This window comes from Spermophilus citellus (assembly GCF_964194105.1).
Source record: "Spermophilus citellus genome assembly, chromosome: 18".
In the NCBI taxonomy this organism is placed as follows: Eukaryota; Metazoa; Chordata; class Mammalia; order Rodentia; family Sciuridae; genus Spermophilus; species Spermophilus citellus.
This window is the reverse complement of record NC_138200.1, coordinates 5,752,717-5,764,070: the sequence shown is the minus strand read 5'-3', so window position 1 is coordinate 5,764,070 and position 11,354 is coordinate 5,752,717. Positions and strand designations below refer to the sequence as shown.

The following is an 11,354-nucleotide window of genomic DNA, read 5'->3' as shown; positions in this document are numbered from 1 at the left end:
CTGGCTCCACAAGGGATCCTGGAATGGAGCTGGCTGCACCCTGGGGACAGAGGAGAGAGTCCAGCCTTTGGATGTCACACTGTGTCACTGGAGAACAGCATGTCACCTGGGCAGGTGGAGAAGAAGCCCAGTTGTCATTAGTGACCTTCACTGCTGCCCCTGACCAGAGCCTGCAGCTGAACTAAGGTCGCCATGGGAATCTGCAGGGACCCAAAATAAAACACAGACACAACTGACCTTCACACAGGCTTCAGGACGGGGGGGGGGGGGGAGAGAGAGAAGGAGGGAGAGGGAGGGGGAGAGAGGGAGGGGGAGGGAGGGAGGGAGAGAAGGAGAGAGAGGGAGGGAGAGGGAGGGGGAGAGGGGAGGGAGGGGGGAGGGAGGGGGAGAGAGAGAGGGAGGGAGGGATAGAGGGAGGGAGGGAGGGAGAGGGATGGAGGGAGAGAGGGAGGGAGGGAGAGAGAGGGATGGAGAGAGAGGAATAGAGAGAGGGAGGGAGGGAGGGAGGGAGAGGAACAGAGAGGGAGAGAGACAGAGGGAGGGAGGGAGGGACAGAGGGAGGGAGGGAGAGAGAACTTCAGAAGGCAGCTTTTATGTCTGGGGACTCTGTTCTTAGAAAGTGCTGTCCATAAAGGCAGAAGGGGCAGGACTACAAGGGACCAGGTGAGTGGATCTCAGCCCCAGGGTGAAGGCCACACAGAAGACCCCCTTGCTCTCCTAGCGGGACCCTGCCCAGGCCACAGTGAATGCCCTGGTTGGTCAGAGCCTGGTGAGTCAGGACTGGAAGGCCTGGCCACTCAGAGCGGCTCCCACACTCCAGGGCCGCAGCTTTGTCTGTTGGTCTGACCATTTATGTGGACGCCTTCCACAGGGTCAAGAGACATTTCCAGGTCAGTGTGGTCCAACCAAGAGATAAAATGTCCCGTATTTAAGCACAACGTGGCCCTTGTGAACGTTCACCGCTGTGCTCTGTTGTTACCATCACTAATGTCACTCTCTTATGGACAGATAGAGGTGGCATCTGCTCACTGTGTGCAGCACTGAGCTGTGACACTCCCTACAGCATGGAGGGCTGAGCCCAGGGACTCCCAGGTGGGCGCCCTCAACCCCACCAGCCCCTCTGCACTCCACCTGGCACACCCTGTGCTGTGGGAAGATGCTCTGTGCCCGGCAGTGTGCGTCCTGTTGCTCTGTCCTGGGAGATTGGAAGGAGCTCTCTTGGCTGTGCTGAAATACGCTGCACGTCACACTGACCTTGTCCCCTGGGCGCCCCCGACTCCGGGACTCATTCCTCCCAGGTGCAGCTCTGGACCCTCCTCTCACCTGGCTCATCCCCGCCCTATGCTCTTGCACATGAGTGTGACTCTGTTGGAGCACATTCGATGACACATGGGACATTTGTCCTTCTGTTTCTGGATTATTTCCCTTAACCCCATGTCATCCAAGCTCCGGTGTCTTCAAAATGGCAGGATTTCCTTCTTTTCCAAGGTTGTATAAGAGCATGCGGTGGGTGTGCATGTGTACATGTATGTGTGTGTGTGTGTGTGCATGTGTGTTTGTGTGTGTGCATCAATTTTTCACAGACGATCACCCACTGGTGGACATGTAGGCTGGTCCCCTACCTTGGCCACACCATCCTCTGAGCTTGACCTTGCTCATCTCCTTGCACAGCTCTTCTGGCCCCTCCACACTCGTAGGCTCCTGGTGTGCAACACCTGTTCGGGGGGCGGGGGGGACGAGAACCTGCTCTGGGGAAAAGGACATTCAAGGGGGAGAGGGAACGTTACCGTCTCTGAGGAAACCCTGGGACAGGGAGTGTCCTGTGTCCAGAGCAAATCAAGGTGGACCCCCTGGGATGGGCTGTAGCTCAGTGGTGGAGTCCTTGCCCAGCTCCTGTGGGGCAGTGGGTTCAATCCTCAAGGAAGGACCCTCACAACCAAGCCATCTGCAAATGACAAAGGAGTAAAGATGGTGCTCACTTGATTGGTCATCTCTTCCATAAGGAATAAACACATGGCTGGAGGCACTTCTCCAAGGTATACAAATGGTGCTAAGCACACAGACACACACCAGAGAAGTGCAACCCCAAACCTCCACATCCCCCTTCACACTGCACCTGTTGAATATGTGCCCCTCACACCCATCATGAGGGTCCTGTTTTAAAATGGGCAAAGCCAGGGAGGAGGAGGGCGTGGGGCTGGAGGCCTGTGCTCTGTGCTGAGAAGGAGAAAGGGGCAGCCGCTGTGGAGGGCAGCGCTGTGGTTCCTCAAAAGACCAGGAACAGCTGATCCGGTCACCAGAGGTTCCACTGTGACCACCACCCGGAACCCACACAGACCTGGGAGGCAGTGTCCACCCCAGGGTCACTGTGGCAGCATTCACTGTAGCTAAGGGGAAGCGGCCACCTGTCCCTCAGCAGCTGCTGGACCCACCCAGCCTGCCCTCACCTGCAGGGGAGGAGGACCCAGCAGGAGCCTCGGCAGGGTGCCCCCTGAGCACAGGAGGCCAGGCACAGGGACAGCACCATCTCCACTGGGGGGGCCTGGAGGAGGAGAGTTCACAGGGGAGTGGGGTCTCCATGGCGGGGCCCCAGGAAGAGGCCTCCACTGGGCCCAGAGAATCCAGGGCCAGTCAGTGAGGGGACGCTGCTCAGCAGCCTTGGCCTGTGGGTCTGGAGACTGCAGCCAGGGGTGGTGCGTGGCCTGCTCCAGGGGAAGAGCCACCAGAGGGGGAGGACCGTGGACTGCAGTGGACCAAGTCCTGCTGTGCGTCCCCAGGAACAGGGCCTGAACCCCACCTTCTCCTGCTCCAACAGAGCCCCAGTGAGAGGACAGTGAATCAGTAGAAGAGCCCAGGGGTGGGGTAGGGGACAGGTGGAGGACAGAGGGAGGGACACAGCACTGGGACTGAGTGGAGCCAGTCACCTTCCCTGCCCAGATGACGGTGTCCCAGTGACCCTGCTCTGGGGCACAACTGTAACGCACCAAGGAGACCTTCACAAAGGAACAAGGAGGGTTAACTTGACATAGGTTTAGGGACACCCTGGTGGCCCCAAATGTTGGAGAGGACCTGCAGCCACCAGAGCTCCCCGAGGCTGACAGTGGGACAATGAGTGGTACCGCCCCGTGGGGAGGAGTTGGCAGATGTCACCTAAATGGGAACCTACACTCTTGCCAGGGATCACACCATCCTCTCCCAAGTCTTTACCAAGTGACATGGGGACTCTCCTCCACACAAGAAGTGGCTTGTCCTTGTGTTTCTATATTTAGAGCAGTTTCTGTCACTGTCACCAGGCCTGACAACAACGCACTGTCACTGGTAGTGTGTAGAGAGGTGTCCACAGAAGCCACGTGGGTGGTCGTCATGAAAGGAGCTCCTGGGGACACAGCCAACCCGCGATGACCCTGGAATATGAGGAGCCAGGAGAGTGGAGCAGACCTGAGCCCCTGCTGGGGGAGGGGAACCCTCGAGCTGAGCACTGCATCTTGTCCTGGGAGCCACTGGGGCTGTGTGGAAACCTGATGTCCCTCGAGGGCCACTTCACAGTGAGAGGCAGACTAATGTGGAAGTGCCAATGTGTGTGACAGGGACGTCCCCAAATGGCCCCAGGGCTCGCCCAGCAGGCAGCACTCTTGGGAGAGAAGCCCCTCAGCTCTGGTTGAGGACACTGCCCCCTCTCTGTGTCTCCTGAGGGCACCGCGTGGCCCCTGTTCTAGAGGGTCACTGACCTGGTGTCTGCCCTGGACACTGGGACAGCTCTGTGCCCTATTGAACCCCACCCTCATGCTACCAAGGCAGGTGGCTGACTCCCCAGCACCTGCGGCTCTGGGGCAGGCAGCTGAGGCCTGAGCTCCTGCATGGGGCGCCCCAGGTGGGGACCAGGGGGCAGCCTCTTGTGGCCTCACCAGCAGTGCAGGGAGCGCCTGGGGTTTGCACAGAGTGTCTGGCTGGCTGTGTCCCTCTACCTTTCTTGTGCTCAGACGCAGCCCTACAGAGTCCCTCCTGCAGGACTGACCACTCCAGGGAATGAGACGAGTCTGGCCCCAGGTCCAGACAGGAGTTGGCCAGCTCCTGGTGTGACCAGTACACACAGAAAAGCCCTCAGGGTGGGAGGACTCAGAACCCCACCAGTGTCACGAGCTTCCAGTGTCCCCAGGGTCCTGATCCCATCCTGAGTGTTCCAGGGAAGCACCCAAGACGGGGCAGGGCCTGGTCTCCTCTCTCCTCTGCCCCTCTCTGGCAGGCCTCTGGGTCTCTGGCTGTGGGGTCCCTCCTCAGCACAGAGCAGATGGACTGCAGTGGTGAGCGGGTCTGAGGTTCCTCTTCTGAGAACCGCCCAGGCCTCGGCCCCTCCCCAGCTTCCGTGGGTCCTGCAGCTTCCCCTCCGCAGGCTCTCGCTGCTCTGCTCAGTCCCAGGAGCCCAGGACCCTCTGCCTCCTGATGCTGCGGCTGCTGCTGCTGCCGTCCCTGCTGTGGGCAGTGGAGGGGGCCTGTGCAGAGGGGCTGAGGAGCTTGAACTGTGATGACCCTCGGCTTCCCCAGGGGCCCTCCCCTCGGGATTCAGAACACAGCGTGGATGTGCCCAAGTCCGTGACGGTGCACGAGGGTCTGTGTGTCCTGGTGCCCTGCAACTTCTCCTACCGAGGCTCAGAGACTGGCAATGTCTCTGTCTACTGGTTCCATGCGGGGGACCATACAGACCTCGGCTGTCCTGTGGCCACAAACAACTCTACTCGGAGAGTGCAGGAGGAGACCCAGGGCAGATTCCACCTCCTCGGGGACCCAGGAACCAACAACTGCTCCCTGAGCATCAGGGATGCCAAGCGCAATGACAGTGGCTGCTACTTATTTCGGGTTGAGAAAGGAAAGTTTAAGTGGAATTATTATACAAAAAAGGTCTTTGTGCATGTGACAGGTAAGACTCCAGCTCCAGGTCAGCCCCAGGAAGGTCACAGGACAGGGCTGGGTGGGACCGTGCCCTGGGGGAGTTGGGGGTCAAGCATTAGGGGCTCAGGGAGCAGCTGGGTCAGAGCCTGAGCTTCTCTCAGGGCCCCACCTCCCACCCTCCCTCCTACCCTCCCTGTCCCCTCTGCTCACCAGCCCTGACCCACACCCCTGACATCCTTGTCCCTGGGACCCTGGAGTCTTGCCATCCCAGCAACCTGACCTGCTCTGTGCCCTGGACCTGTGAGCAGGGGACGCCCCCCACCTTCTCCTGGGTAGGGCCCTCTGTGTCCTCCCTGGGCCCCAACATCATCCACTCCTCGGTGCTCACCCTCACCCCACGACCCCAGGACCATGGCACCAACCTCACCTGTCAGGTGAAGTTCCCTGCAGCAGGTGTGACCACAGAGAGAACGATCCAGCTCAATGTCACCTGTGAGTAATGGGCCAGGACACCTGGGTCCTTGGGGGCTGTGAGGGACAAGGAAGGAGGCTTAGGTCCCAGGGTTGGGGACACTTTGTGTTCATGTCCTGGGGGCCTGGTTGAGTCAGGGACCTTGGAGGGCACAGGCCCTGTCCCTCTGTTTGTCTGTGGTTACCGGGTGGGTGTGGGGAGTGCTGTCTTATCTTCAGTCCAACTAAAGGGGAAACAGTCCACCTTCCTGTCCAGATGCTGCAGAGCACCCTGCTTCAGTGTCTCCCCAGGGGCTGCCCAGGCAGGGGGGCCTCCCCGGGGCTGTTAGTGCTGTGCTCTCTGAGCCAGGCTGGTTGAGACCTGGCTTCCAGGTGTCGGAATACTGGAGAGGTGCAGAGCCCCCCAGGAAGCCCCCCTCAGGCCTCCGTCCCCAAGTATCTTCCTATAATTGCGTAAGGACATTTGGGGTGACCAGCAATTAGCTCTTTGCATACCTCAAAGAATTTTCTGTTTTTTTTTTCAATCACTGAATGTCTTGGGGACATTTGAAAAATAGTCTTTATATTTTAGAGGAAATGAAGTTTCACTGCAAAATCAAGCGACAGGTGCAGAGATTTCCCATACACCAGGTGCCCCTGTGTGTCACCACCTCCTGAGTCGGGAGACCTCGTGCTCCAGAGTGGGTCATTTACTGCAGTCCACAAACCTACGTGGACACGTCACTGTCACCTGGAGTCCTCACTTCTCGGCAGGGCCACCCTTGGAGTCGTACGTTCTGTGGGATTTGACCCCATAACACAGTCACACAGAAGAGCCCTTGAAACATCTCTGGGACTTTCTTGCTTTTCCTGTCAATCCTTCCTCCCTTGGCCCTGACCTCTGCCCAGAGATCAGCACCACGGCCTGTTCCCATCGCAATGGCATCTGGTCCCCTCGCTGGACAGTGATACCCCAGGGCAGGGGTGGTTCCTCAGGAGTCCTCCTCAAGTTGGCCTCCACTGCCCAGGGACACCCCAACTCCAGTGTCGAGGTCCCGGGAGGCTGCCCAGGTCTGACCCGAGGCCTGACATGGGTTCCCTGCTCCACCCTGCTCTGGTCCCTTCTGCAGGCCCAGGGAGCGCTGTGACCCTGAGTGACAGGGCCAGCAGAGACCAGGACAGGAGACTAGGGAAGAGGGAGGGATGAGGTCCGTCAGGGTCCTGCACCTTCTCTGTCCCCGTCCCTGTCTCTAATGGAAAGTCCTTGTCCCCCATAGCTTCATGGCCCCACTGTGGCCAGGTCTGGGGTCTGTGGTGTGGAGACCCTGGGTGGAGAGAGACTGGGGTCCCAGCTCTGGGCAAGAGCCTGGGTGGACAGGAGGCACAGGGTGAGCTGTGTCCTTCCTCCTAAGGTTCCCGACAGGCTGACGTCTTCTGAGGGGTGGGAAGACTTAGGGGCTGAACCCACGTGGGAGGTGAGGGCCCCCGAGTGCTGGAGAGCAGGGGACACGTGCCTGGTTACCAGGATTGGAGGTCACCCAAGTCTCTTCTCTCTGCAGGGAGTCAGGGGACAAACGCAGCAGCAGGAGTGATCTGGGGGGCCATCGGGGGGGCTGGCGTCATGGCCCTGGTGGCCCTCGGTCTCTGTGTCACCTTCTCCATGTGAGCCCCAGCCTGGGGTCGGGGGTGGGTCGGGGTGGAGAGGGGGGATCCAGGGTTGGAGGGACCTGGAGGTGTTCTGAGGGCCTGGGACCAAGATGGGGTGCAGTGGTGTTGAGGACCAGGCTGCAGCCTCTGGGCAAGCCTGTCCCCTCCCAGCCCCAGCCTCAGATGCCCAGGAAGTAGGGTGGAGAAGGGACCTTGTCACAAAGTCCTATGGTGAAGGCCACCATTCGACCGCGGACCTAAACCTGCCATAGTCACTTACTCCAGGCTACGACAGTGACCCCACCATCTGAGCAAACCAGGCTCAAAGACACCCGTGTCCCCTCAGAGTGAAGTCCCACAGGAGGAAGGCAGCCAGGGCAGCAGAGGACATGAGTGACCCCCACCCCGCCCTCCAGCCAGCCTCCCTGGTAAGTGCCCTGGGCACCCTGGGATCCAGCCTGTCCCCAGGGCATGTCCCCAGGTGGCCACAGTGATGCCCACTCAGCATGCCTAGAACTGAGCTGGTCGCCTGTCCCTTGTTTTAGAGTTTAGGTCTCAGTATTGACACATGGCAAGGCCAGTCTGCAGGGGACGATGGCCTTGTGTGAAGACAGTGTGGGACTCCCAGTTCCAAGAGGAACGGGCAGGCCACGCCACGCAAGGCCACTCGTGGAGCAGGAGGGCTGGTCAGGGGAGAGGGTGAGGGGAAGACGTGGGCAGGAGCCCATGCTGAGCGCCTGGGCGAGACCGGGCGGGCGGCGGGTAGGACTGGCTGCTCTGTGTCAGCAGAGCCTGGGGTTGGGGTGTCTCTGGTTGCCTGGCGCCTTGCCCTAGGTTATTAGGGTACGTGATGGTCGTCCAGAGAGGAAGCGCTCCAGGAGGACGGGGTTGGTCTGGGGTCTGGGCACCTGGTCTGCAGGGAAAGGTGCATAGTGGGCGTGTCCTCTGCTGTCCCTGGGGATGGGCTCTGGCAGAGGCAGTGTCTGGGGTGGGCAAGGCCCTGATGTCAGAACCTCAGAAGTGCGTGGCCAACACATCCCTGCACCCTTCATTCGCTGGGTTCCCCATCTCTGATGGCACGCCTGTCCCCACAGCCAACAGAGACCTGGCCCCTCTCCAGCCCAGTCCCCCATCCTTCTCCCTCTGCTCACCTGCACCAAGGTACTCCTGTTCCTCTGAATTCAGCCTAAGGCAGCCCTCCCCCTGAGCCCAGCTCCCCCCCACTCCTTCCTGCCTCACACCCCTCCCCCAGCCCATCAGCAGGACCTGCACCAACTGTCCTTGTCCCCACCCAAGTTTGAAAAGCACTGCGTCTCCTCACTGCAGAAGAGGAGCCCCTGAGCAGCCTGCCCTGGCATTTGGGGCAGGAAAGGCAGGGTCACGGTCAGCGCAGTGGACCTAGAGCCCAGAACTGGGCCTGCAGCAGAGAAGGGCTGGTCTCCAAACCCTCCAGGCAGCTCGGCCCCTCTCCATGGCTGTCCAGGCTAGTGGGCACAGCTCCCCACACCTGGTGGCAGCCGCAGTCCCCGGGGCGTCCCACCTGAGCTCCACAGGACAAGGACCTCGGTGGCCACCTGTCCCCTGTCCTCTGCAGTCGCCATTGACCATCACCTGCTACTCAGCAATCCGCACTGGTCCCCTCTGACACTGACCCACAGGGCTCCCGCTGCACTGCCCCCTCCTGTGCACCCAGTGCTGGGCACAGAGGCCCAGGACCACAGTGTCGTTTGGGATGGAGGGTGCGTGAGGGGAAGCCCCTCCTCTCTGAGTCAGTTCCCGTGTCTGTGAGATGGCAGAACAGGGGTCTGCACCCAGGTCTGTGAATGCAGAGCAGGACTGGGAGCAGCAGGGGACTCCTGTGTTGTGAGGCAGCAGGCCACCTGGGCAGGAGGAAGGAGGGCCAGGAGGGTCCTGCCAGGGTGGACCCCGCCCAGCCCCTCCAGCTTCCCCACCCTGCCCTGTGTGACCCTCTCTCCTCTCCACACAGGGGTGTCGGCAAGAGCCCCCGCTGCCTGGCCCTGCTGACCCCTGCAGCTCCTCAGGAGCTGGCCCTGGCTTGGGGCAGGAGCAGGAGCTGCACTACGCCACCCTCAGCTTTCACCGTGCCTCCCGCAACGTCCACGGGGCAAGTCCTGCAGAGGACACCTCCACCCAGTACTCAGAGATCAGGGCACAGGGAGGGACCAGCAGGAGCCTGTCTCAGCAGAGGACGCCTGCTGTGGAGCCACACTGAGTGACCACGCCCTGCAGTCCTGATGCCCCAGGCTCTGGCCAATCTGCATTCCTGTGGCCTGGTCAGAGACCCAAGGGGACCGCAGGGAGGGCTTCTGTGTGGGGCATGTCCCTAGGGCGGAGTCACACTCACCTGTTCCCTGTAGTCCTGCCCCTCTGCCCTTTTATGGATAGAACTTTCTAAGAACAGAGTCCCCCAATAAAAGATGACTCCAAATGTTCTCTCTCTCTCTCTCTCTCTCTCTCTCTCTCTCTCTCTCTATCTCTATCTCTCTCTCATAAAGCTATAGTGAATTTCTCTTGCTCTCTCCTTTGGGTGAGTATGAGGTCAAGGACTGGGAAGCCATCCTGAGGCTTGTGTGAAGGTAAATTGTGTTTCATTTTGTGTCCCTGCAAATTCACAGGAGCCATCTTAGTTCAGCTGCCCATGCTGGTCAGGGACAGCATCCTGCCCTTTGTGGGACCAAGAGGCTGATGACCAACACCGCATAGAGAAGGGGTCCGTAAGCAGCAATGAGTGCGATTCCTGCTGTAATTACATTATCTGAGACTTTGCCACCAGAGACCTGGATCACACTTCTGCTCGCTCCTGATGAACCGTGTGACACAGGCCAGCCACTCTGCCCCTCCGTGTACCAGATTCCAGGTCTGCATTAGTGTAACAGTGACTGTGAGGTCAGCAGAGGTGAGCACAGCATGCACCTGCAGGAGCCCCTGACTGTGCATCCTGGTCCTTCCTGCTGACCTTAGTCCAGAGGCCCCTGAGCACAGACACTGAATCAGCAGCTCAGACTCCCTCTGCCCACACCCTGCAGGGGGCGCTCTCCCCTCACCTGCACCCCCTCCCTCCACTCCCAGCCTCCTTCTCTCCATCCCTCCTCTCTCCTACTCAGCCTTCCCAGCTCCTTTATGTCCTGCCACAGGCAAACTGCAGGCGAGCACTGAGAGAACTTTCTAGAACTCAGAGCTGACCACAGGTGGGCTAAAACCTCCGTGCCCTTCAGAATGAGCTCAAGGGCAGATGCTGGGTAGAGTGGTGAAGGAGAGCTCATGACTGTCCTTCTGGAAAGCCCAATTATAATAATGAAAGCTAGTTCAGGTCGTAACTGCCCAACAGGCACCAAGCAGCACCAAACCATGGCAGAGACAGCATTACCCAGAAATTCATGAGGACCAGTAAATAATGGTGGACTCTGGCCGTGAGTGAAAAGCACCTGTGGCCTGGACACCACTCTCAGGTCCTGAGCAGGGCAGCTGAGTCAGGCTCCTGTCCAGTCTGGTGGCAGGCGTGACCAGCTCGACTTCACTGCTGAGACACTGGGAGGTGGCTGTGAGGCTTCTGGTCCTGAGAAGTTGGCATTGTCCCATGTCCCCTGCTCCTCCCGCCTCAGCACAACTAGGAACCTGTAAATGGTCAAGAGACAGAGGGACTCTGAGAAGTGGGCGAGGCCAGCTGGTCTGGGACCCACGGAGACAGAGTCTCTTCTGCCGCTTCAGCCGCCACCACCCCACAGTGGCAGGTCCCCCAGGACCCCGTCCCCACCCCTGGCCAGCAGCAGAAGGCAGCCACGTGGGCTCCTGGTAGAAGAGGATCCTCTGATGGCCTCAGGCAGGACCGACATTTCCTGGAAGGGGAACAATCAGAGCTGAATCAGTGGTCACAGGTGGTCCCCTCCCCATCAGGCCTGCGCCATGGTGACTGGTATTTCTGACCCTCAGTTTTCTTCTTGGTCAAAGTCATGAGGCTGGTGTGAAGCAAGATGGTAAAGGGGCAGCTCAGGGGCCAGCAGAGGGCCTCATCAAGCGCAGCTCCTTCCCTGTGGCCCAGCCAGGGGGGCAGATGACCTTGACCTCAGGAGGACATTGCCTGAGGGGGACAGGCAGCTGCAGGGGGTGCTCAGCACAACCCACCTCTGATGTCTGGTCCCCTGTGACTCCTCCTGTGCCTCTGCAGCAGGCCTGGCCGTCCCCTCCTGGGCCACACTGGGCTCCTCAGGCTCTGGGCTCAGCCCTCTGCAGAGCTGGGGCAGCTGAGCTGATCCTGATCCTGTTTCAGCACCACGGTCAGTGGCAGCCCCTCTGCAGGGATGTCCCTGGGCAGAGTCTCCTGGTGGATGAGGTCCCTGAGCAGAGCCCTG

At 60.0% G+C, this 11,354-nt stretch overlaps 1 protein-coding gene across 1 annotated transcript; it reads left to right on the top strand.

The window, feature by feature from the left end:
- Positions 1 to 4,440: 4,440 nt before the first annotated feature.
- LOC308638379 (myeloid cell surface antigen CD33-like) lies at positions 4,441 to 9,285 on the top strand (the record flags this gene model as incomplete). Its single annotated transcript, XM_081275790.1, has 5 exons — positions 4,441 to 4,915; positions 5,101 to 5,379; positions 6,897 to 6,999; positions 7,331 to 7,412; positions 8,972 to 9,285. 5 exons carry the CDS (start codon positions 4,441 to 4,443, stop codon positions 9,215 to 9,217), a joined length of 1,185 nt encoding a protein of 394 aa, XP_081131916.1. The 3' UTR covers positions 9,218 to 9,285.
- Positions 9,286 to 11,354: the final 2,069 nt, after the last annotated feature.